The sequence below is a fragment of the Phaethon aethereus genome (assembly GCF_964289735.1).
Source record: "Phaethon aethereus genome assembly, chromosome: 10".
NCBI classification, from domain to species: domain Eukaryota; kingdom Metazoa; phylum Chordata; class Aves; order Phaethontiformes; family Phaethontidae; genus Phaethon; species Phaethon aethereus.
The window spans coordinates 8266339-8294114 of NC_138586.1; the positions used below are offsets into that span (position 1 = coordinate 8266339).

Genomic DNA, 27776 nt, shown 5'->3' on the forward strand with positions numbered 1-27776 from the left:
CACTAAGGAGTACACTGTTACATAAAATCCATAAACTCATACTACTACTAGGGCAGTCCAAAAGCCAGAAAAGGCTTGGTTTTTATACCACCTTGTCTAGTTTTCCAGTCTGTTTTAAATGGTTCAAGCAACAGATTTTCCACTTTCCCTAAGGCAAATGCTCCACAGTAACAAAGGCAGTAAACTAAAACTACACTCATTTTCAAGCTCTGAGCTCAGAGACCTGCTTCTGGCCCAGCACATGAAGTAGCTCTGCCTAAGCTGCAGCCCCACTTTGGTCTTCTGGATTTCCAAAGGTTGTCTGGACCAGTGACACCATAAATATGGGAAGCTGCTTCTCTTCTTCCTCTTCCTGCCCCTTTATCTTTACCCCTCTCTCTTCACTCTGTCCTGCTGCTTTATAGCCTAATGTTTCCTCTGACAGAAAAATACTTTTTTAGCAAGTGCCAGTGAAGTACTAAATACGACGTTCTTAATCCCCAGAAGTTTCATTAATATCATCGGTGATCGTGGTACCATAAAGAATAGCACCAGTGGGATGCGAATCAGTTATAAAATAAAGAAGTAAGGTGACACACTTAGGGACCACTAGTAAGAATTTCTCCTAGTAGATGGAAACAAAACCATTGCTGTTGGGAACAACGAAGAAGAAAGACCCAGGAGACTTTTTCAACAGCACAATGATTACCAACATGCTGCAACTATGAAAAAGGTTAATACAATTTTAGGAGCCAGCACCAGACACCTCCGTTACCGCTAGGAACGCATTCGTCTTGGGGTAGAAGCAATGACGAGTATTACGCATCCACTTAAAATTAAAACGGCATCAGGAACAGGTGCAGCAGAGTCCCTAAGGGGGCGGAGGGAAGAGCGAGCCTATTCGTTACTGGGGAGGCTAGCGGGCCCGGCTGCCGACGGCAGGGCAACCGGGGAAGGGCGGTAGGACGCGGGGAAGCCGGGGGCGGTCAGCAGGTCAACACCGGAACAGACGTACGGGCGGCCCTTCCGCGCCGTGAGCCCCGGCCTCGGTTTCTAACGACCGAGCGGCGCCAGCCTACCGGCGGAACGAGCCCTGGGGTACCCAGAAGCGGGGGGTGCCGGCCAACGCCTCGGGAACCCCTTCTCTCGGCCGCCGCCCGGCTGTCCCTCGCGGCGGCCCCGCGGCCATTGCCCTCCCGCCGCTTCCTCCTTTACACCCCCGCCCCAGCCAAGCCCGCTCTCCCCGCCGCTGCCTTCCTGTCACGGTACACCCCCCCCCCCCCCCCAAACGGTCGCCGGCTCCACCCCTCCCCCTCCGCGACCGTTGGGAGCTTTGAATGGAACGCGGCGCGCGCGCGCACCAGCCCCGCCCCCGCGCGCGCCATGGCGGCGGCCCGGCTCAGCCCGTGACAGCGGGAGGCCCAGGCCGCCGTCTCCCGCCGCCCTCCCCCTCCCCAGCAGCGGCCCGGGCCCCGGCTTTCGCCCTCGGCGGCGCGGCGCGGGGGGAGGGGCTGCGAGGAATCTGTCATGCAGGACCCTACTCCGGAACGCGGCGGCACCGCCTGCCCCGGCGAGGAGAGGCGGCGGGGGGCGGCGGCGGCGAGCGGCGGGGCCTCCTGGCTCCAGAGGGTCTTTGAGGAAGTGCGGGGCACCTCCCAGCTCAGCGTGGCCCCCGCGGAGCCGCCCCCCGTCACGGTGGTGGCGGTGGAGCGGTACCTGGCCGAGGCGCCGCCGCCGCCGCCCGCCGCCGCGCAGTACTGGTACGACGTGACCCTGGCGGACGGCGCGTGCCAGGAGCGGTGCTACCTGGCGCCGCGCCTCAACGGCCTGGTGCAGCGCGCGCACCTGCGTGCCGGCGCGCGCTTGCGCCTCACCCGCTGCTCCTACCTGTACGACGAGAAACGCCTCAACTACGGGTTCCTCTGCCTGGAGGAGCTGGAGCGGGTGGGGGGCGCTGGGCCCCCCGCAGCCCCTTCCCGGCCCCGCCCGCCGCCCCTCCGGGGGGAGAAGAAGCACTACCTCCCGCTGTGGAACAACGAGGATCCCTACGGGGACATGTGGGTGGCGGACAAGCCCCAGGCGCAGGTGGACGTCGACGGTAAGCGGAGAGGAGGCGGTGTTAGAGGAGGGGAGTGTAGGTGGAAACCGGCCCAGGGGCCGTCGAGCGCCCGAGACCGGCCCGCGCCGCTGCAGCCGTCTCAAGGCGCCCGCGAAGAGGAGAAGGTGCGGTTGTTTGCCTTGCTTGTGCGGCTGGGCCGAGCTCCCTGGTCAGAAGCTGCCCTCCGCATGCGCCACGCATATCGCAGCTTACGTGTTCGTGTCACTTTGAGAGGGGTTTTTTTTATACTTTACGAAACGTTGACTGAAAATACGTAGCTGTGGTGCTGGCACCCAGTCGTTTGAGGAGTCGGGAATCTCCATTCAGGGAACAGGCTCTTGGCTAGTCTGGGACTGGCTGCAGGTGCCTGGAAGCGGCCACCCAAAATGCAGTCGGTGCTATGGGGCTCGGCCCAGACCACGAAGCCCAGTGAGGAGGGAGGTGTAAGCGGGACTTCTGCACAAAGGTGATGCCCTTGTGGGCTAACACCTGTGTCTTTCGTAGTAGCTCTCCTGCTCATCTGGCAATACTGTGTCATTTTAAATTAAACTTTAAATTTTCAATTAAAAAAAAACCCAAAACCGAAACTGTGCTGTGTACAGATGGCTCAGAACAGGATTTCATGGTGAATAGTATTAACAAATGAGCCTTTTTAAATGTTAGAAACATTGAGAAAATGCATGTGATGTCCTGGTCTGTGCACTTTATTCCTGCAAATTTAAATGTTCAATCATGAATGCTCTTCTTTGGTCTTTTTTTTTTTTCTTTTTTCCTCAGTCTCCAAGCTGACTTCTCTTGGTCAGCTGGAAATGACCTGGAGAAGCAGAGTTCACTTCCATCCCCTTCTTGTGAGAGTGCTGCACAAATCTAGACTAAGGTACTACGGGAAACCAGAGAAAAAACTGGATATGCCTTATCAGGTAAAGAGGGATAAAAACATAGGTTAACACTTGAACAAACAGCTGTAGATTATTTGGAAATCATTATTCCTATATAGTAAGCCATAAAGTTAAGTTTTATGTTGTAGCTACTTTATTTTAAAAATGCTACCTTTATAAAAATGCTGAGTCTTTTAAAGTAGGAAATGGTGAATTTCATGATCGTATGTACAGACTTTGGTGGATGTGTTTCAGTTACTATAATTCAGTTGAACTTTTTGTGGAAAAAAATATTAAAAAAATTGGAGTTTTAGCAGCATAAATGTTTCTGATCTCTATGCTTTGGAAGTTGGAGTTTGTCTTGTCAAAAAAAATAGCAAACTAATTTTAACAATTTGTATCCACTAATTCTCTCATCTGGTGAATTCCAGATAGATTGTTTCACAGCAAAATTCTTAATGATTTTCCTAGTATGTTCTACTTGCGATATTTTTGTGTAGAGCTACTTGGAAATGGAGACAGGAGGTGTGGTGGGTTGGTCCCAGCCAGCAACTAAGCACTCACCAGCTGGTCGTTTGCTCTCCACCGCCCTCTCCAGGGGGGTGGAGGAGGGAATTGGAAGAGCAAAAGCAAGGGGAAACCCATGGGTTGAGATAAAGACAGTTTAATAAGGTGAAGGGGAGCGGAAAAAAGGCAAACAGGTGGTGCAAAGACAATTGCTCACCACTTTTCACCAGCAGACTAATGCCCAGCCAGTCTCTGAACAATGGGTACTTTGGGAAGACTAGCAGCCCGTTTTAGATCCGAGTATGATGATGTTACATGGTGTGGAATATCCCCCAGGTCAGTTCAGGCCAGCTGTCTTGCTGTGTCGCCTCCCAGCCTCTTGCCCATCCCTAGCTTACTTGCTGGGGCGGCAGAGTGAGAAACGGAGAAAGGCCTTGACACTGTGCAAGCACTGTTAAGCAACAGCTAAAACATTGGTGTGTTGCCAACAGTATTTTAGTCACAGTTCTAAAATGTGGCACCATGCAGGCTGGTAAAAAGAAAATAAACTCCATCCCAGTCAGACCTCATACAGGGGGGCAACACTTTACAAAGACCTCCAATAACTCATAGGAGTTCTTCCATGGGGAAACATCTTAATGAAATGCTGTGGTGATCTCTTATTCCAAGTTTCCATTCCCTTTGCACATTAAGATAAATCTGAGTCTTTTCATTGGAGGTGCTCCTAACTTTCATGGCAGTTCATCAGTCACGTTTCCTGGTATTAGTTGCAGAATCAATACCCAGAGCTGATTTTAGCCAAAGAAGTTAGTAGACAGATTTTGCATGCTTTTTGCTTTATACATTCCTTCTTTAGATAGTGCTGTGTGTTGAATTATTGTTACTAGATAAAAACCAATGGGATAACAAGAGATTCTATGATATAATGGTTTAGTTTCAAGGATGCACAGTTCATGAATAATTAGGAATATTAGAATGAACTAACAAGTGTTGATTTGTATAATCTCTGTATTGAACTTGGAATAAGGAAAAGAGGATTTTAGAAGCAGCAAGGGGGAAACCACATAAGATGTTAGATGTGTTCAAGAATGGTGATATATTAAAGAGAATGGATGGTGGTATGAACAAACGGAGATGACTGGTTGAGACTGAGAGATGAAAGAATAAAGTGAAGCATTTTGATAGAGCTGAGAGGTGGGGCTTTTTTCAATGGATTGCTAACTTTTAAGACCATTATAAGACTGTTCAAAATCATTTTCACTGCTCAGTGATCTGCTCAGTTATGGATTTGAAGTTCACCCAGTTTAAAAAAAATAAAATCGGGTAGAAACCTTTGTCATGAGAAAAACGTCAATGAAAGATAGTGGTTTGCCATACAGATTGTTTTCTGATCCCCCTCCCCCCCCAATTGAAAATCAAGACTTGTATTGTGTTTTGATCAAGAATGTTTAGCGAATGATCCTATAACATCTCAACTTCCAAAATGTGTTTTTCCGTCATGGATACTTTGAAAAGTTATTCTAAATATTGCATTCTCCCTGATAAAGAAAAATCTTTTTAGTATTGTTTCTTCTGCATGGTATTTCCTCAATCTCCTCCAAAAGCCATAGAGTGAAACTGGCATCACCTAGCATTACTGAACAGTGGAAAGTAAGAGTTTGGGCTGGGGTAGTTGTAGAAGTTAGGGATTTCTTCAACTGCTAGTATTCAATACAAGTGTTGGAACATATGCTATATCCATTTGTAATCATCAGAGAAATTGTTCATGAATTAAGTAGCTGATGCATTATCCAAAACAAATACATACCAGAATGATAATAAATAAAAGATGAATGTATTTTGTCTCTTTTTTCCTTAGGCTTACTTTGAAGTTGCTGATGGTTCAGGCATGATGTCAATGGTTTTGTGGAATTCATTATGTCCTGAATGGTATAACAGTATGAAGGTTGGCACGGTACTTCTGCTTGAACAGTACGCTATCAAAACCAGTTACCCATTTAAAACACAGCCAACCCCTGGGGATTCACAGATGAAGAGATTTGCTGCAATTGGTTAAGTATTGCAGAAACCTGTTTTGATTCAATGAAATATAGCAGTAAAAAGGTAGCTCTTCACAGAAAATAAAATAGAAAGTCATCCATTGCTGAGACTAATTGATAAGGTATATACCCTTAAACATTAGCTCTGAAAGGTGTCTTAGCATCCGAGTTCTTATTGTTCACAGTTTATATTTGGATCATGTCTACAAAGTTTGTTGCCATAATTAGTTAAAAACTTTATTTAAGAAATAAATAAATAAAAATCTAATTCCTGATTTCAAGTATTGGGGTCATAAAAGGCAGGCCTCTCGTACTGAATTTTAACCTGATTCTACTTCCTGATTAACAATACAGATACCATTTGTGCACTGCTCACACCTTCTTCCAGGTCACTGAAGCACATTGTCACCTGATCTGACTTTAGATTTTAGTGTGTATGGTCAAGGCCCAGAGTATCTGCAGAGATCCACTGAATAAAAAGTTGCATTGGTAACTGCTGTCTGTGCTCAGACAGCAGCACCATGGGAGTGCATATATGAAGAATATTCCTTGGCCATGAGAAGGTGTTTTCTTACTTAGATTGTTTAGTGGGACAGGTATTCAAAGGAGCTATACTACGAAAATACAAGTGCTGCAATATAACAATAATAGCCTTTTCAAACTGGATTTGGTCAGCTATTTTTTTTCCTCTCCTACCTTGCTGAACATGAGTTCTTTCCTCTTCTGTGCTTTTATACTCGGAACAAAACAACAGCCAACATTCAGAAAATCATATAACTTCCTTGAAACAAGCAAATATGCATGTTAGTGAAGGATGGTGTATGTATAACTTATTAATGATGACAGTTTCCTAATGTGGTTGCTGCACTGCACAAAAATAACCAGTATTTTCACTGCTAGAAGCAGTGTATTCTCTGCCCAATGTATCTTTGCCTTAAAACCAGATCTTAATGTCAGAAGTGTTTGTGATGAGTTGGCAGGAGAGAGAAATGTTTAGTGAGGAATGGAGGTTTGTGAGAGAAGCTGATGATGATTACAAGCCATCCCTGAAAACAATTACAATTGCCACAAAACCTTTCTACGGGAAAAGGACAGTAAAATATGCTGAGGTGCCTTTTCTATGGGCAAAGAGAAGTTCATTTTAATGGCTTCATTCACACTACACTACCGATCTGTGCAAATATTTTTGGGGTAGAAATGTTAACAAAGAGATCAAAATGGAAAATTAGGCCAATGGGCTGTAAATGGTAATAGATGTATAATGGAAGAATAAAAAGTCAGTCTATAGTGAAGTGCCATGGTGCGTTTTCAGACTGCGGATGAACTGTAGAAATTACTAATATTTGGTTCATATCTATGTATGTACAGTATCTTCTTTTCTCAGCACAAAGCTCAGAGTTTTGTCAATATGAACTTAAAAAGCACATAATACCGTATGTTGATGGATCTTGTGTACACGTATCCTGTAAGAAGAGAGTCTAAAGAGAGCAGAGTATCAAAAAAAATTTCTAGAGCAGTTATAAAATCAGTTTTATGCAACTGCTGGTGCTTTTTTTTTCTTTTGTTCAGATGAAGTGAAATTTAATGCCTCACTAATTAATCTGTTAATATAAATATCGCTGTATACACCCACTATGAGGCAATATTTCAGTTTTTTTTAAGCATGCACAATAAGTGCTCCAAAGGTTCTTCAGCTAGCTAGTTAAAGCAGTCAATTATGCTGAATTGCTTAAGTAACAATTACTTTTTTTCATCATGTATTTCCAGTTTGTAATTCCATCAAATCGCAACTTCCCAGTGTTTCCTTACAACCATAAATGTTGTAAAATGTATCTGGAGGATTAACAAGGCCACAAGGGAAAGGGCTTTCTAAATTGAGTTCTTGCAAGACAATATGCTTCTGGCATATTCCTAGATTTTTGTGAAGCAAGTTCTGCGTTGCTTGCTGCTGTTTGCAGCTGCAGCATTCAGGACCTAAAACCTTTGGAGCTTAAGTAGTTAGTACCAACACCTTGAATCCCACTGGTAGGCAATGTGTGCGTTTCACAGATCGCTGTATTTCTGTGGTACTGATGAAAACTGCTGTTTCAAATAGCCTGGACTGACCATGATCCAGACTGACTTCTGGATCATGCCAGGGCGTAGTCCTGAGTTGAGTATATGACTTTCATCCAATCTCAAAATCATAAAACAATTAATTAATAGTTTTGATGCATGGGAAAATTTTGTTTTCAGGAATTTTCTGAGAGATACTATCCTAAAACACCATATGCAAAACCACGATTGTCCTCAATACATTTCTAGAAAGCAGTAGACAAAAGAAAATTCTTAAGTCGAGGGTGTGATTTCACATACAACACCTTCCTAATGCTGCACTGCTAGGGTGAGGGGCCAGATATAATAATATAAACAATTTTATTCATTATTTATATCTATTTCATTACTTTTCATGTGCATTATTGGAATAATCCCTTACCCAAACCCAAGCTTCTTATAGAAACTTCATCAGAATGTGTTTTTCATGCAAGCAAGATTTGTCTTGTTATGAGAGAAACAATAGAGTACCACCTTGTGTATTCTAGATGCTGAAGCCAGTCCTCCTGTATTTTTTTTATACAGTTGCAGAACCCCCCAACTTCACCTAATGCTCCACCATGTTTGTTATTCAGCATCCAAAAACAGTCTGCTTAATAAAATAAATTCTTCAGGTGCTATAGAATAGACATGAGAAGACCTTTTATTTTCCTCCATGGCCATGGCATATTTCTATCATACTAATAACTACCTGAATTGGTATCAGATGTGGAATTTCTCATCTGCTAGTTCTGTCTTCTGTTTTACTTAATTGTCTGCAAGTCAGTTTCGGGTCTTGGTGACATTTAAGAATGAAGCTAGTATAAAAAGTACTTCGTATCTAATCAGTGTTGTAGTATTATTTTCTGCTGCTTGTTTTTAAAATATCTGGCTGGATCGGACTAATTAGCTCATGTACGGAATTGGAAAGTTTAACATTGCTGGGATTATAAAATTGCATTGTTCAATGCTGTACTTGGATTCCTCTATTTTAATGAAAACATAAAGTCAGAGGAGTTGATAAATAATTTCACAAGCGGTGAAACAAAGTTGGAATACCTCATTTAAGAAACTTTGCCCTCATTTTTTGTGGTTTTATTTTTAAGTTGGGGGGGGGGTTTATTTGTATTCATGCCTTAAATGTTACTGACTTTCATTTCTTTGTTAGAAATCAGCCTTAATGTTCGAGACCCTCCTACTAAAATAAGTATTATTCCAGAAGAAATGGTTAAGCCAGAGTGGGGATTACCTGAAGTTAAATATCGGTTTATCACAAGGTAAAATAGAATTTTGTTGTTTGTCAAGCTGGAACTTAAATTTCACTACATTATACTGAATATTAATTGGAAATATTTTTTGAAAAGTTCTGAGAAAGTTTTATGTTTTCTTATTAACAAGCATCCACATTTTTGTTCTGTTTTGGTTTTAGGTCAGAACTGGATGACTTGCCAAACAATCATTCCTGTGATGTTATTGGTCTTGTGACATTTGTAGGAAGGGCTGAACGAGCAAGAAAAAGAGGTTTTTCTATAAATATGACTTTCAGAATTTATCGAACAATTTTTAACTTTCTGAATATATGCTTAAGCATTTTTCTTTAATATTTGTTTATATAGAACATGGTGAAGACTTCTGGCTCTACCGTTGGGCACATGCCATTGATGGGACCTCAGACCAACCATTCATACTGGAATTATTTGCAACTTCTCAGCCAGATGTCTTTGAGCATATTCACCCAAGTATTCATTTCTTTATAATACTTACTAATAATTATTTATAGTGTTTTTATGGTTGGTTACTAATTTCAAACTCTGAGTATAATTGCCAGTGAATAAAAAATTGTTATGGTTTAGCTCAACAAACAGAAAATAGCTGATCAGAAATTAAAAGTAAAAAATAAAAAATTAGTTTAAGTATTTGAAACCCTTATCATATTGCAATCTGCTAGTTAGTCTAAACAGATAGATGGGCAGCTGGGCCTGGGGCTCATCTGCTATTATTAATTTGAAACAGAAACTTAAGTGAAGCACCTGGGGCAACATCTCTTGCATCAGAGGTAGATAAAGGTGGCAGCTGATCAAATCTGTTACTCCTTTTGTCCTGTAAATAAGTATTTTTTTAATAGACAGGAATAATCTAAGATGATTGGAGGAGGGCAGAGGTGAAAATGGAAAAGCTTCATTTCTTTGAACAAATATTTTTTTGGCCAAACAGCAATCATCACCCAGCTGTGTTAGTTACTGCATGTGTACTAAGAATGATAAATTTCAAACTGGGGAATCCTTAATTAAGGATTTTGAAAGAGCTTTAAATATTTCTTCTTGCCTTCTTTCTCTTCTCCTCCAAGCACTCATCCTTCTATTAACACTGGTTGGTGTCACGTGCATTTTCTATATCATATGATGCAGGACCAGCTGCACAACCCTGTTAAGATTATGGCTGCATTCATCTTGAGTGTTCTGGGGAAATGGCAAAGAATGATATTCCAGTGTTTAACTGAGATATTAACAAAAGAGTGAGTTTGTACTCTATTTAGAAGATTTGCGGTGGCATGTCATGATTTCTTGTGCTTTCCATGATTTTATGCTTTTTATCCTTAAGAAACACAGCCATCTAGTATCCATATTTTTACTATTTGTTTCATTGATATCGTACCTGATGAAGTATCTCATGTTTTAGTCCTAATATGTATGCTGAAATTTCCTTGCACAGTTATTAAATTGAAAATTTAATTACAACTCCATGTTGTAATTTATAATGGAGGCTCAATACATGCTGAAGCATTTGTAGGGTTAAGTATGAAAATGTCTTGTTTAGAGCACTTAATAAAATTAATCCAGTGTGTGTCTGTCTTGACATTCTAAAATTAATGAAATACCAGGAAAAAAACTAAAGGTGTGTGTTTGTTTTTTTCTCCAGTGACATATTTGGTGTGTACACAGATGAGAGTTGTACGGGACTTCACTGAGAATCCTTCCAGCACAATTTACCTTACGACTTCAAATGAAAGTCAGATATTCATTACAGGTAACTTAAGCTAGTTTTAGTTTTATGTGGTTCTCATCTGATTTCTTCGGAAAGGGTATTTTTCTTTTACAACGAAATACTCAGTGCATAACATTAGTTTCCTTGTCAGAAATGACTTTGAGTTAATAATGTAATACCGTTGCAAAAAGAAAAAGGCAAATTGTGTTCTTGTGAGGCGCTAATGAGTGTATCTTATCAAAAGTACCTGAGTAGTATTAGGTTAAATCATATGTTTACTAATTCTTGCGGATTGTTTTAATCCTTTGATAATGTAGCAATACAGATTACCACGTCCTTAAAAACATTAAAAATTACTTGCAGCTTTTCTGGCTTACAGTTTTCCTTATTACAAAAAAAACCCAAAAACCAAATAGGTATAGTTCTCCTAAATTGATCTTAGCTAACCTTTTTCACCAAATATTCGGAGAACTGTTATGTTTCATCTTTCCCAATGTGCAGGACCTTATACAGACCACATGATCTGGGAAGGGATGTGGTGCTGGACTGCACTGAAGGGACGTTCCTTCTAGGTAGTCTGGTTTGGATACTCCCATCTGCAGTTACAATACTCTTTATGGTCCTCTGATACTGTACACTAGATACCACCAGTCAGCGTGTCACAGGCAGGACCAGGCACAGCTGTTTATATTTTCTGTTGAATCAGGAGGCAGATTATATCAGTGTTGCAGGCAAGTGATGTACTGGCCTAATCGCAAGGGAGTATAAGATGCAATAGATGTATCTTTCCTGTGTTTGTTTATCCAGCTAATTTCTTCAGTGTTCCTAACATACCAGTCACCCAATCTGAATTTTTCTGCTGACAAGTAGGAATAGAGAAAAGTATGTGCTAAAAAAGTACCCGAACTAGTCAGTTCTACACACGTGGTCTTTCCTGACAAGCTGGATAGGGTGTTTGTGCTTAACTGGACTAGCAAAGCAGGCTAGTCTTTTTGTTAATAGTTTCTAATGATCTAATCTATTCCTAAATGAAGGGTTTGAGAGTGTGGTTTTTCCCTCTGCTTTCCTTCAGTATTTTTTGTGCTTCATTTTCTAACTGCATACTTAAGCTTTAGCTTAGCCACCCTAGCTTTAGCTCATTTTATATCTGTTTGGGTCCTAAATGAGAAGTACAGATGGAGATTGCAAACCATTGGATAAAATCTATTTCGGGTCACAGCTTAGACGTAGACCTGGTCAGATTACAATTTATTTGATAAAACTGGTATTCAGTCCATATCTTGGTTTTAAACCAGCCAACAATGAATACATACCTTTCCAATTACCTGTCAGTAACAGTCTTTGCTGAACCCTGTGAAGAAGATTTTTCTGCTCTTTCCTGCTAATAAAACAATTTCTGATTTCTGTTGTATGCTCTTGTGAGAAAGTATTCTAGTAACATTTTTGCTAGTTGTTTTCTTTCTATTACTTACCATTTGTCTAACTTTCAGTGTCAAATGGAAGTGTTCATCGAGGAATTCAAGATACTCATTTCATAAAACACTGTTGACAAGTGGAAAGATGTCTTTTGTATTCTCTAGTCCAGTTTTTCTTAATTTATTTTTCCTGTGTGGTGTTCAGGATAGTTTAAAGACGAGAACGGATGACAGTAACCTGCTTTAGTTTTGATAGCTGCCTATTTTTGTTTTAAAAGGGTGGCACAAGGGCCAGCCATACACCAAGGATACCAAAGTGAAAAACTTCATTCAGTGGACTAAAACACAAAGTGAAGCTGATCAAATGAAGAAAACTGTCATTGGTGGCTATTACCCTTTTCCACGACCTCCAAATAACTTTTTGAAATACTGTAAAAACAATAAAGGTATCATACCGTCAAATAACTGTAAGATTTGTAAGCCTTTTTCAGTTCAGTCTTACTCCAAGCGTTTAAAGCTCAGTTAAAAAACAACATAGTTACTATTAGTGATTACTTAAGTTTGTAATGTCATTTAAGAAAAACTCTCTTTCATGACTATATGTATCGTAGGCTAAATCCTCATCTTCCAGAAGGTGTCGTGGCACCATTAGCTCCAGAAGAACTGTAGCAGCTTACAAGAGCTACAGATCTGCCCAGAAGTTTTACTCTGAATATTCTGATAAATCAGAATTAAAGATAATTGTACTGATACGGTGAATTAGAAATCTTACCTGAAACAGAAATTGTGATATCTGATAATGCATGCTAAAAGGTGCTTGTAAGTTAGAAAGGTTTATTATTTACATTTTTTCCATGTGATCTGAACAACAAAAAGATTTAAAATTCTTCAAATATTTAATAATCCATTTAATATTTAGTCGTAGATTATCTTCTGAGTCTTGTGTTCAGACATTTTTATATTGTATTTATTTGAAACTTCTTTATGGAAACTTTTTTTTGCAGTTGAATCAGTTTTGAAAGCTATAGGTGAAACAGGGAAAGAGATTGAAGACTTGCACTACAGAGAACACAAGCGCATTGCTGTTCAGGGAATAATTAGTGCCATAAGATACATCAGCTGTAGCAATGCAGCTGAAGAAGCCTCAGGAGTGGAACTTTTTCAGGTACAGTGTTTGAGAATTAATGCTATAGCACTTAGCAACTATGATCGTTATTAGAATGGAGAATTTTGCATTTGAGTTCAGAACCTAGTTACATTGTCTCTTGATTAATTTCATTTGCTATTTTGAGCAAAATTTTGGAAGTCATAATTTAGAACCTTTTAAAAAGCAATGATTTGGTGCTTCTCTGAAAGTGTTATGACAGTCCCCTGTAAAACTATGTAACTGTTTAGAAGTTACTAGTTTAAATGACTGTATAACCTAATGTAAATTAGAATCTAGGAGAAGCAACTACTGCAACATGTCACTGTCACTTTCTAGACAGAACTTATTAATATGATTAGAAGATAATTTCTGCTAGATATAACGTGACTTTCAGAAGATAGTGTAAATTGTTCTGTTCCTTTAAAAGTTACTTAAAACTTGGAGTTTTTTGAGTTGGAAGCAATGGCTTTAAGTGCTTTGAAACTGTTAAACCATTAACTGTTGTTGCAGAAAGATACTTCTCAGTCTCTTGAAAGTTCTGCTGTGCCCAAAGACGACTGTGTTCCCAAAGGAATAAACACCAACCTTCAAAATAAAGAAGTTAAGTCTTTTCTGGGGCCACATTGCACTCCTGGGGAGCAACACCAGCACCAAGCTCTAGTGTCAAAAAAGAGTTCAGTCAAGAGAAAGATACCGCGCAGATTAAATGCAGATGCAGAACAGTAAGCTCTCTTCATAATTCGTAGTGGATCTTCTAAAAAGTGTTTATGGAAATTAGTTCAGAGCCCAGGCCATAGAAAATAATGTAAGAAAGCTTTAAAAGCATATATACTTTAAAAGGTAGTTAGGTATTTTCCTGGCATCAGGTGATGACAGTTGTACTGTTCAGGCTAATGAAGGATTGATTAAAGCACATGTCTGGTTTGCAATGCTCTCTTCTGATTAATATTTATGCTACTTTGCTGTTAATCCACAGATTTGAAATAAAAGTACTTAATACTTGAACCGTATATAGTTTAGTGACATAGCGGTGGAACAACAACAGTTACAATGATGTGAGGAAATAAGATTTCTTCACTGAAAATGCAGAGTCAGGATCTAGTATATCTGTTCTTTAATTTCAAACATGCCTTATTTTTTTCTTTCTGGTTAATAGAATGTACTACATGTAGCTGTAACTTACTGTCAGAAAGGCAGGTAGATGGTGGTCATGTGCTAACCTAAAGACTTGAAATAATTTACAGTACTATGGCTCTGCTTGTGATGGGATTTCATGAAATTGTATTGCAGCTAGTCAGACATAGACAAAGGATGTCAGTTTGATAGAAGGAAATGGAATAAGACAAAATAATTGTCTGATAGAACTGTATTACTTTCAAGGCTAAAATATGTGCTTGTATAAGATTGCCCTTTGCTGCAGTATTTGGGCAGAAGCTAATGTACCCATATTTAGTATTAAAAGCCTGGTGTATACATTGAGAGGTTCATGTTGCAAAAATCTAGCCAGTCACATCTTTTTTTTTTTTTTTTTGTAGTGGATTTCTCATGCTATAAAGGGTATATTTTTCTTCTTGACTTTTCACATCCAAAAGTCATAATGTGGGAAGAGGGTGGGTATTCAGAATATTTTCAGGGAAAATTATATGAAATGTAGTTAGGATTGAATGAGAACTTCAGACTAAGAAAACCGTGGTGAACAGAAGATCTGTCTTGGCAGTGTTACAGCAAACTTGTTAGTGGATTTCCATTCTGTAAGGAAAATTCAACATTTGGGTGTCTTATGTTCATTCTGCCTGAAAGAAAAGCATGCATGTTCTTTGCTTTTTGTATTTCCATTTAACTAAAAAATGTAAAATAATGGCGAATTTCTTACTTTAAGGGGAAGTGCATCTGCCATTCCTGTATCCTCTTACCCCTATTTCACACGATCTGCAAGAAGAAAATTTGGGTAAGTCATGTGAAGTTAATTATATTAAATAATTGCAGTGATGAAACAAGGATATTTGAAGTGAAACTTTTACAGGTCAAGAATCTGTACGGAAGGGAAATAGAAAGAACAGATCAGGGTAGAGTTTAATATTTTCCATTCACTTCCTCTGCACCGATTCTAGTTCAAATATATTGGATTATTTTATTCTGAAACATAATTTTGAGTGTGTTACTAAACATAATTTTATATTGTTAATAGTGCTATTTATAAGCCCCTGTTACTATATATTCCCTCATGGTAAGCAGCATAATATATGTAGTCTTTGTTTCAGAGATTACAGTTTAAGAAGGAAAGTCAAAGGTAGGAGGGAGGGATGCTCAGTTAGCAAGTAGAATGAACAACGTAATAGCATTAATGGATTCACTAGTGGTGGTTGAGCTATACATCATCCTTCGTGCTACAGAGGTGTAAGTATAGTTGTCCCTGAGAAGCCACTTGGCTCCTTCCACTATCTAACATTCAGTCTTTATTTAACTAGGTTTGGATCCAGAGAAGGATTTAAAAAAAAAAAAATTTAAAAAATCCTGGTAGAAATTTCAAATCCAGAGGCCTGACAACTCTGGAACGTAGTGAAATAACTACAAATGGGAAATTATTAATAAAGCTGAATGAGTGTCATTATTTGCTAGCCTGGAGTAAAAAGCTACTTTCCTTTGAGCATTTTGTTTAAGGGCCATAAATTCTTGTCATTTGTTCCAAACACAGCTGGGGTAACTTGAATGTTTGAACTCTTTGGTGTCAGTAACTTCAGATGTTCAGGTTTTTTGCCAGCAGTGATGTGGGCTTGTGTCATGAATGCATATGTCCCTCAATTGCCTTCTTAGTTTACTTATAGCACCTCTTCCCTCCCCGCTAAAAGTATCATGGTGCTAGGGATATAGCAACAATAGTAACGATAGAGTTGATCAGAAGTTGTTGGCCATTCTGCCAGTATTACTGCCCTACAAGTATGCCTATTTTCTTGAAAAATTTCTTGGAAGCTAATTTGCAAAAGCTTTTCGTGTAGGATAAATGAGGCTCTTTTGAGCCCACATGTCTGTTGCTTCCTCTGGTCCTCTCGGTAGATACTGCATTTTCTCAGGGAGATGGTTGCCTGGCTCTTGCAGCTCACTCATTAAGTGTGACACCTGGCTTTAAGGTCACATCTGTGCAGATGGAGCAGGAGTTTGCAGGGACTTGTGGCACAAATCCATAGGAAAATCGGGAGTTTTTTTGGAATGTGAGGAATTCTGTTTTCTTTCTCTTGCTGAGAAATGTTCCATTTTTTCTTGGGGGTGGAGGGTGGGAAGAATGTTTTCTCCCCATTTCTCAAAAGTGAAGCAAAAAGTTAAGGCATGTTTACTTTGTTCTCTGCTTTTCTCAATCTGCTACTCTCCTCGCTACCTGTGTGTCCACTCTATGCCATTAGTGCTAGAACCCCAACTAATGGAGGAGAAAGTCTGTGTTGGATTATGGAAAGCTGTTTCACTCTATAGAATTAAAAGGTAACTTGTGTATTTCTGTAATTAACTATGAAGTTGTGCTGAATTCTCCAAATTGCAGAAGCAAAATAGCAAGTTAGCCTGACATACCTTAAAATTGCATTGTTTTCTGTTCTGTTACTTAGAAGTAGCAGAATGTCATCTCTTGCTGAAATATTTTAATACATTGATAAAATTAACACAGTAGAGATATATTTTGAAGTATATATTCTAGCTTAGATTATTTTGCGTCAAGTGTTTTGTGCAGTTTTTCAGCATGTGGTTTCATTTTTTAAGTTTTGTTTTGTTTTTTAAACAGTAAAAGCTTATTTTAAGGCTCCTTATTGACAGCCCCACTTCCTATATTTCTGAGGTAACTTACTTATCTGATTATTAAGGGTTTCAGAAAGAACAAGGTAAGAATAAACTGGTTAATTTAATATTATTTATATCCTTGCTAGGAGAGACATTCAACATAAATGTATTTTTAAGCATTTAAAATACCGAAAGTAGTTTACTTGATAGTTTATTGTGAGTGGGGAAAGATCAGGAATTTTAGAAAGGCTTATTTTTATGTGGAAGTGGAAAAACCACAGTACTCTTCTTGGCATATTAATCTCTGTAAGTTTAGCACTGCATTTACCGTGGAGTTGCTGGTGCACTGCATGCTCCCACTCTACACTGCTTGAAAGTAACTTATTTGTGTGCTTCTGTCCTTGCAGTTTCACTTCCAAATGTTTGTGTAACTTAGACCCTTTTCTGCTTTTTCCCTCCCCTCTGATGAGAGCAAAGGGATGGGGATTCCTTAACATGGGGAAATTCAGCCTGAGGTTTGCTTGGCTGAAAGTTTCCCAGAATTTGACATTTCTTTCAGACCCCTTTTTCACATAAATCAGAATTTTTCAGGGAGAAATTGGTAGATATCAACGATCAATTTGTGTGGACTTGTCAAGTTATTATAGAAGGCTGTTTGGTTTCTCTGTTGCTTGCTGTGGTAGATGTGTATACCACAATGGTGTCATAACAGTTGAGTTAAGCTGATTTCAAACCAGACTATAAAATAAGGCTTTTAACAGTTCCATCTGTGAGTGGGGTGGGTTTTTTTCTGTCGTTTCGAGGCACTTTAATTCCTTGCATCATTTGGGCATAGCTACAAGTTGTAACCATTTTCTTTCTTAATTTTTTTTAATCACATTTAGTCCCAGTGCTTAGGAAACAGGTGTGAAGCACAAGACATGCTTATTTTCCCAATATTTTCTAAAAGTATTCATCTGCCATCTATTTTGATTAGTGTTATTTTCGTTGACAATACTTTAAAGTAAAATGACTGAATAGGTAAATACCAGTGCACCTGGGAATACTGAATAAAGGCTTTTTTGCAAGTGGTCATCTGTGAAAAGGGGAGTCTGCAGGATGCAGGCTGGGAATAGGAAATTTGGCAGGGCAGAAGTTCTCATAAAGCTGTCATGGGCAAAATAGGAATGTGGGTGTTTTGGTGTGCAACAGCCATAGCATATTGCAATAAATGGAAGGATTTGGGTTAAATCAGGTGGCTTGCAGACATACTGGCTGGAAAAGCAGCATATAATGAATGTGTGTATAGACAACTTGGTTTCCCTTATGAACCTAGCTGAAGTTGCACTGTACACACATCCAGCATAAAGCAATCCCGTGGGAATAACATGTCGGGCAGGTAGGAAAAATCATCCCAGCTACAGATCTGTGAAAGATGTGGTAAAAAATTGTGACAAATTATTTTCATGTTTTTCAGAGGCTCTACTAGCTCTAAATCAGAGCCTATGCACCTCCAAAGATAAGACAATTTTAAAAGAAACCATTTCCATAATACAAACTTGTCAGCAGTGTGACTTGGTTTAATCCTCTGCTTTAATGAAGAGGGAAGTTGGCATGTATCTAACTTGACACATGGATTTCTGAGCAAGCCTTTCCTAACATTGTGCTAGATTTTCGTGTGTTTTGTTGAGAAGTCCAAGTCTCAAAAGTGAGAATTAGTTTTGTGTGCATTAATTTTTAATTAGACTACTTTTTAAATACTTTTTAAAATGTCTTCTAATGGCTTGAAAATGTGTTAATATAGCTGGTATGTAAATGTTTAATTTATTGTTATGCATACACAGTAATTACTTTCCCTGATGGTTCTTGTAAAAGGAATTAATTCTTCATAAGATACTAGTTTCATGGAAACATTCTTTTATCTAGAAGTAATACCACAGGAAGCAAATGTAATTACTGAATTACCATTTTAGAAAGAAAAAACTTTCCTGCTACCTTTCATCAGAAAACGTAAAAATACCCCTGCATAAACTTAGATCTGACATCTTGTGTGTATCTTTCTGAGGTTGCACTGGACCTCAAAATTTGAAAAATACTTTGGACTACAAAGTCATATAGAAACACACACAAATTTTCATTTTCCAACATTTTCAACACAACTCTGCTCAAAAGCTTGGGTGGATGGTGGGAAGCAAGTAGGGTCATGCTGGTTTAAAGTTCTCCATGTGGCAGCATTTTTTGTTTACAAATTTAGGTGGCTGAAACATCAGTTGCACAGTTTGTGCTGCTTAGGTGAGGATTCTTTTGTGCCTAGAGTGGGAGATCACAAGAAGGTCACTCTAGTACTTAGCCCGCACCATGATTGTAGTGCATTTCATAAGATGTACTTTCATATTCAAATACCACCATGTATTTCCTTTTATCTTTTCACTAGATTTTAGATATTTTCCATTTGTTATGAAACCTTATGAAATTTTCAAGATACATACTTGTATGAAATGGGAAAATTGGAAAAAAAAAAAAACAAACAAAACCTGTAAATCCATATGACTGAAATATAGAATGTTCCACGAAACACCATGTTCATCTTTGATTCTTTTTTCACTGTCTATATATTGTCGCTGTGTATTTGCAGTTACAGTATTTTATTAGTAACTACTTCGGTAGTCTGGAATTTTAATGGTACCTTAACAAAGTCTTGCCTTTGTCTCAGTTGTTTGTGATGCAAGATAATCAAGACGGTCTTTTTCCTAAGTTTACTCAGACGTTGTGGTGAGTTTGTAATAAGAGGAATGGAGCAAAACAGGAAGGAATAAGTGGGCCTAAGAGCTTATTTTACTATGTTGTGGCTGCAGACTATATTAAGTTTTTCTCCTGCATAATATCCTAGGTAATTCATTAGAGAATGTTAGAGAATAGTTGCTTACCATTAATTCAAAATTTCATGGTTACAAATGAATGTATAACAAAAAATGTAGTTTGTTTGACTGAACTCATTGTTACAACAGGGTAGTATGTCCAAAGGAAAATATATATTTGGAATTTCTCTGTCATTTTGGATTCTGGAGTGATGGCGTGGCTCCGTTCATGCTTTGGTTTTGACTGCTGAAGGGTGCTGATACGAAAGTGCAGCAGCTGCTGTGCAACTCCTTTTTTAGAATCAAGTCATAAACTGTTGGCCATCTGTGATGTTCAGCTTTGTGTCACACATGCTATTTCCAGTAGGAGCCCGGTAGAGGGCAACAAACACTGGGTTTTGGATGTAAAATGCTTTCCTATCTACTTCATAAAGCAAAGAAATTCTTGTCCTAAGCTCTTCAAACTGATTTACTGAGCATAGCAGGTCTTATTATGTTGAGCTGCAATATTACAAGTCTCGTGATATGAAACCAGGTACTATTGCTCACTCTTTTGAGTTTGTGTCATTTACCACTAGAAATCTGTCAAGGTTTGAACTTTTTCTGCATAGTGTTTGAGGTTAAATAGGTTTTAAATATATATACACTATAACTTTCTTTTTATAGCTTGGATGAATTTCAACATGAAGATTTTGTGCAAGATAAAAATGGACAGGCTGTATCAGACAGTTTACAGTACTGCACAGGTACGTTGCAAATAGTTGTTACATTAACCTTAGGAGGTTTAAGCCTAGTTCTTCTCTACAGGTCCAAAACAAGCAACAAAGATATCCTTATAACCTTTGTTTGTCAAGACAGCTCTTCTGTACATCTGGCTGTATCAACCTCTAGGGAGCCACTGTAGCAACATACTGTTAATGTCATTCTAAAGGGTAGCTGGAAGGACAGTGTTGGACTGTTTCCCAGTGGAGAATAAATTCTCAGTGTTGCTTTATACAAGTTTTAAGTTAGTTTTGTACCTCAGCAGCACTTAGTAGCATAAGACGCCACATTTTCTGTTGGCAGTTTTCTTGCTATAGTGATCTGTATGTGATAAAATTGCCACTCTCCAGGAAGGTAGCCCCAAAGCTATGTGAGTACCTGATTAAAAAGACAAATACAAGAGGCGGGAGGAAATGGATGAAACATACAAGCCAGTAATAAGAATGATGTTTGGTTTAGAGATTTTTCTAAGTATTAACTTAGAAAATTTTCGAAAAATTATTACTTTTTCTTTCTTCCTCTGCAGTTGAAAAATAAACTCTTGTTCCATCCAGTTAGTTTCTTCATATCTATTTTTGGATGATGGAAGAAGTCTAATTTGTCAGTTGTCATTATATGCAGCTTGGTCTGTTTTTCATTTCATGCAAATATTTTGACATGTTTTCCTCTTTTCAAAGCTGACTGCATGTTCTCTGAGTCATGAGATTTTATCTAAAAGTTCATCTACTACTAGCATCTGTCCCAGCATTAGCAACTGCCAATTTACTTCTATGTATAGCTATATTCGTAGAATCTTTGAGTTGTAAGGCACCTTTTGAGGTCATCTAGTCCAACTCCCCGGCTCCATCCTCTTATTTCTGCAAGGCAGCAGTTCATCTTAGTTTAGTAATGACCTAGACAGGTTTTCTTTGTAGCCTGTTGCTGATGAGCTACTCCACTATGCTTCTTTAAAGCAATAGAAATTACAACGAATTTTCCCAAATCTTAATGTATTAAAGAGACTGAAATAATGAGGAAGCTTTCAAATTGGAGAAAAATTTGTACAGGTAACTGTTTAAGGTGAAGCTTTTTTCCAGAGAAAGAGCAGCCTCAGGTACTATGTAAACATCTGTTCTTCAAAAGTAAGAAAACATTTCCAGAAGCAAGTTTGATAATTAATTATTTTGTTGGTTGTTAGTCTTCAGTGAAATTTCTTGTTGTTTTTAAAAATGAGAAATCAAATTGAGTGTTCTCACCTGAAAATATTTTTACAGAATTTCTGATAGTTGTGGTGTTTATTGTGCTATGCTTTTAGTCTGTCTGGAATTGTTGAGATATCATGTAGATCTCATAAAATGAATGCACATATGCAGTTTCAATGAGTTTGTTTAAAATGTTGGTTTTTTTAAAAAAAAAGATGTGAAGATGTAGTGAAATACATTCATCATTTTTTAACTATGGTAAGGAAATCTTGCATTAGGTACTTATATTTAGATACTTTTATTTAAATATCAATCTCTAAAATATGGATATATTTAGATAATTTATTCTTAAATTAAAGTATCATTTACACTGATATTTCATCACTGCATGTAAACCTATTTAACTTGGAGTGTAGTCCAAAATAAATGAATCAGTCTCTCATCTAATCTAAGAATGCAATAATTATATGAATATGTTAGTAAATGTAGCTACTAAACACATGCAGATTTTTTTCTCACGTAACACCAGTCCTACTGGCAATATTCTTAGTCATCTATAAAATACTAATTGATTAGCCGATGCTTGTTTTATCTAAATAACCGCATTTTGCTTAACAAGCCTTCCAATTATGGTGTATGTATCAAAGAATGTATGTATTTTATGCTTTAGCTTTTGAAGATACCTTTTTTTTTTTGCAGTATTCTTAGGTTATGTACCAATTACTTATGTATCATATACTTATTTTTCTGTTTACTGATATGCAGCTCATAGGTACCATATAAAATGGAAGACTGTTAGTCTAAGCATCATAGTTTTGTTTCCATGGCCCCAGATAGAGCTTTTGGTTTTTTAAATACCAGCAAGGGAAAATTCCCTTAACTGCCTTTAGAAGCTATTTATGAGGATACGAACTTTTTTTCCTCCTCCCTTTATAACTATGTATTAGCAGTGCTGACGCTTCTGTCTCTTAGCAGCTCCATATCATAGCACCCTCATCAAAGTGACACTTTTTGTATAGTCATTGGGTAGATGTACAAAAGGAGCCAATATAGATATCAAAAAAAAATTATTAAAGTGTATTTTTTAAATGTTGAAATATCTTGGGGCAAGGAGCAGTATTGGGATAAGGTTCACTCACTGGAATTGCATTTACTCCAGGTACTATCTTTTGCAGGAGATACAAAGGAGGGGTAAAAGATTGCAGTCTGTGCTGTAAGATAACATGAAACATAACTGTGAAGCAGAAATGCACTGACTCAGATTTGCTAACAAAAGTGTTTGCAAAAAAGAAACTTTATAGTAACAGTGTAGGCTGATGACCAAATTAAATTCTATTTTTTTACAAGAAAAAAACATCTGCTGTATACTGTAACCATACAGTGGATTTAAAAAAAAAAAACTTCTGCTAACTGAACTCAAAATAGGGTTCATCTCACCATACCCATTTTTATATTTTTTATTGGTTTTAAGAAGAAAGTAATCTTTGCTGCCAAGAGGCTCTGTGTAGCTAGAGGAGTTCAAACATTTGCTTTATTTTTCTTCTAAAGTGCAGTCAGATTGTTAAAGATTTCAGCATCTTATTGTTTAAATAACCAGTGGCGGCTGTTTCTACTGTGCTGTCCTAATTACATATCTGTTTATGCTAAGTTAATAATGAGTGTACCAGTAGGATGCACAAATTACAACACTAATGATATATTAAGGGAGAAAAGCAAAGTCATGATTGAATTTTTAGAAAAAGAAAGGGGTTTTTTTAATCCCACTACTATTCTGAAACTTTTTTGTACTTTGCTTAATGTATAGTATTGTCTTCATGCCTGTAGAGAATGCTGTAATTCTCCAAGAAAAATTGTGAGAAAAAATTACTTCTTCATGTAGCAGCTTTCATGTGCCCCTTTACCTTATGTGATGAATTCCAGTTCTGTGAGAAAAATACTGCAGACTGCTTTATGCAATCCAGAGCACACTTTCAATTTCAGTGTTAGTGTAAATTTTCTTTAAATTTACTGTCCTTTGTTGTCTAATTCAAGGACAGCAGCAAGGCTCTTCTTTCCCTTGTTGAATGTTCTTGCATATTTTCTATCAAGTTTGTCGGCATACATTCTGGTTTCTTCATTTTTTAACATCCTGATACTCCATCATAGCAATTATGACACTAAAAAGAAGTAAAGTGAAAAAGCATATATTGATAGCGAAATGTGGTGGATAATATAGCCGGTTCAGAAGGCTACTTGATGAGAAGTTTCACAGGACATGGAGGAAATACAAGGCTATACTGGGACTATTTTGAAATGAGCTTTCTGATAAGCTCAAAAGGTGGAGTTTAACACTTGCTTCAAAATTGGAAGTGATGGTTATATAAGCTTTTACCATTAACAGTCCTCAAGTTACATGTAATGGGAAAGAACAGTTATCTTTGACGGCATAGCAAGAATTTTTAAGTGTAACGTAGTCCTTAGTGTAAGCATATAGTTATTGTGCAAGGGATGGAAAAGTTTACCTTCACTTGTACCCATGTTAAACTTGTTTTCATGGTTTCTGGCTGTTCATTAAAACACATTGAATTGTGCTCTCCAAAAACAAGCCACAATGATGCTTTTCATTATGGTAAAATAAGCCTTTCTACTACAAGTCTAGCCTCTAGGGTTACCAGTTTACTCATGTTCCAACCCTAGATTAATTCATTGTGTTGTATGTTTCGAACATTCTGCCGTATCTTCATAAATGAAGATATTTCTCATCTAGCAGAGGTGATACGATTCTATGAGCGTATAAGCAACTAAATGTTTTCTGTGTTTGTAATAGACCGAGAAGGAATGACTGATATACCTGAAACTGAAGAGACTGCAAGAACTTGTGATTCATGGCAGAGTGACCTGTGGGCACAAGTGAAAGACAAGTTAATGAAATATTTGCATCACAGCACAATTTTCCCAGAAAGCATCCCACGTAAATTTGATTATGTGCACAAAGACGTACTTATGCAACAGTACAACCTTCATGCAGCAGTGCACCAGCCAAAAGAAACCAGAACAGATAAAAATATCAATGAGTTTAAAAGTGCTAGTGGCCTTGGGTATTATGAAGTGACAGTTCTAGGTAAGTATTCGGTAGCTCGGCTTCTAAAAAAGTTTAGATCTGATACTGCTCTTGTTTACCTCTTTGCTGCGTTGAGAATGACTTCAAGGTTTGTCAGAAACTAAATGGATTTCTCTAAATTAATCAGTTGATTCTGAGTGTTTCTTAAGTTTAAAAAAAAAGGATTGACATTTTAGATTTTTGTTAGAGTCATTATTTAGGATAATTTTTTACTGGAAAGCTGTAATTCTCATTGAAAATACCTTTAAATGAAATGACTGAATATCTTGTTTCTAATACCACTTTTCATATAATTGCAATTTTGTGTATAGGTTTATGTGTATCATTTGAAAAATGTGTGTAGTCCTTAAGCTGTTGATTATTACAAGTAGAGGTAGGCCCTGTTCACTAGTTCAACCAGTCTGACATAATCAGGTAAATTATTCAGTTGCATTTTGATTGTCAGCTGGCTTTCCTGCTGGAGAGGTGTTCATCAGAAACAAGTTAGTGTTCTTAAAGGGAAAAGGACAACTATAAATGCTGCTTTTGAGTTTTATTCTCATTGTTTTTGGAGTGCCGTTGCTCCTAAAGTGCCTTTCTTCCATGCTAGAAACTTAAGGGTCCTATTTTAGCCATACTCATGAACTGCTCTCTGCTGCTTCTGGTTAGCACAAAGTGTCAGCTGATTGACTGTATTTGTTAAAATATAAATATGCAAGTTGATGTGTATCTGTTTGTTAGCATTACAGTGGGATATTAATCTGTTTGATTTTGTTTTCCCATTAAAAGGAGAAGGAAATGGCCTAGCTATATGAGGCTCATGTTAAGTTCCCGTAATTTAAAAGTTTCCATTATTTGCTAAGGGAGGTTTGCAGAGGCATTTGAATATTTACAGTCATTAGAATCCTAGGACTTAGAGTAAAATATTCAAGATGAAAGTAGCACAAGTACTGCACTGCATACTGCATAGATACATTGGTTGTAAAATTAATTCCTTTGTCCTTGTGGCAGCAATAGAGTTAAAAAGGAGTGGGAAATGGTTTCCACTGTTGGTATAATACTTTCTGAGCTAACAGCATTGTTAGCCTTAAGTCATACTATGTTGTAACATCATATCAATTAGAATGTGCTTAAGTATAAATATATGTACATATATATATTGAAATGTATTTTTAGACATCAGTTATTAATTAATGGACAAAGAGCAAGTGAATAAAAATCAGTGCCCAATAGTTTGGTATTTAAAAAAAGAAGAAAAGATGCATAAAGTTGTTAATGGTCTGAAGATGAAGTTTTCTGCTAACTTAAATTTTTTTTTTCCAACAGGTATAAACCACGATGTAGCAATAGATGTTGCATTTCTTCCACTGTTTTGTCCTGAAGATCCCCACTTATTTCAACTAGAAGACATTCAAAATGATGCATTATTGTCTTGTATGAGTTGCATCTCTGCATGTCAGCAGAAGGCCACTAGCAATGGAAGGCATTGTGACATGTTTCCACTTTCAAGTGAGACTGGTTTTCCCTGATGTTACTCGTTTATCATTTCTTGTTTTATCTCTCAATGCAAGAGTTAATCCCCTATAGAAATCTCTCTTGTAGGTCAGACATTGTTCACCTCTTCAGTGAAAGATACGTGAATTCTATGTGACCACTTCTAGTAAATAGATGTAATACTGAACTTTCAAGGCAGTTTTTACTGGAGCTGTTCTTAGACTCTGAAGGTTGTGGTTTGGATATTAAAATACTAACTCCTAAATGGCCTAGATAGTATTCGCAGTTATTTGTTGATGCAAAATTATACTGGCATAGAAGTCAGTGTGTGTGGCTGAGCATGTGAATATTTGGCTTGATCTGCTTTGAAATAGAATGGAGTAACTGTCAAACTGGCAATCAGTCAATCCATTTCACTGGTGTCACTTTGAACAGCTGCTTCAATGCAACCTACAGTGCCTATAAACTGAAGTATTTCCCTGCTATTGAATTATTTGCCTTTAGATTATGCTTGTAGTTACTGGCATCTCACAACAAATATGGTGAACACCATTAATGTATCTCATACTGCAAAGTGCTCTATAAGCAGCATGTTTTCCTGCATGGTTATATAGACAGACCTGGTTTTATTTAAAAACATCTTTACTTTTCCTTGAACAATACTATGAAATCTGAGAATCATTAACAGTTAAGTAATGCATATTTCAGCTTTTCCATATCTAAATTCTCATGCTGTCATTCCTAGTGATTGAATATACTAATAAAATGTACCAAAAAAAAAAAAAAATCCCAGTAGGCCAGCATTAGAGTGAGGTTTTTCACTGAAAGAAGGTTGAACATGTACACATTACTGCATGGAAAACAACGTCAATTTAGTATACCTTTTTACTGTATGTATCTTAAAACACGTTTTCTTAACTTCTAGATGAAATTGTAAAAGCAGCAATGGATCTAGATGGCAAGCATGTTGTCTGCATCTTGGACATCTGTCACCTGGGTGATGATAAGGTGGAAGTCTTTCTGAGCAAAATCTACAAGACAGTGGAACCTGGTGTGCTGGACCCAGTGTAATTTAATAACTTATTTTTCAAATTTATATTGTTCAAAAGGAGGGAAATAAAATTGCTGTAACTTGAATACACCCTCTACACATTGCACTTTTCTAGAACTGGCAGACACAAACATAAAATCATGATTCTTAGAGCAATTGTAATGGTCATCCATGTAACTGAGAAGGACAATTGTTGCCTTTATATTTCATCAGTCTTGAAACAGATTACACAATGTCTTGGTCACTTATGTTCAAGAAGGATGAATAGGCAATACCGTGAGGTTATCTTTTGATAGGATACCAAGGAGTATGATTGTCATCTCTCTCTGCGTGTGCACATACATACACAGGAAATGTATGCATCGGGGTGAGAACTGAGAAGAGAGGCAGGTTTTCCCAATACTAAAGGCAATGTTTGCAAAAGAATTAACTGGCTGTGATATAAATTTAGGCTGGAATTTAGAATAATTTTTAAGATTAGAGCTG

The 27776-nt window shown here is 37.9% G+C and overlaps 1 protein-coding gene across 1 annotated transcript; it reads left to right on the forward strand.

Moving 5' to 3' along the window:
* Positions 1-1506: 1506 nt before the first annotated feature.
* On the forward strand, positions 1507-27776 carry RADX (RPA1 related single stranded DNA binding protein, X-linked; the record flags this gene model as incomplete). Its single annotated transcript, XM_082004327.1, has 15 exons — positions 1507-2077; positions 2855-2997; positions 5321-5513; positions 8743-8851; positions 9004-9095; positions 9191-9313; positions 10494-10601; positions 12253-12420; positions 12979-13139; positions 13632-13843; positions 15001-15069; positions 20390-20469; positions 24473-24766; positions 26072-26254; positions 27165-27776. The coding sequence occupies 15 exons, from the start codon at positions 1507-1509 to the stop codon at positions 27308-27310; spliced, it is 2652 nt and encodes an 883-aa protein (XP_081860453.1). The 3' UTR covers positions 27311-27776.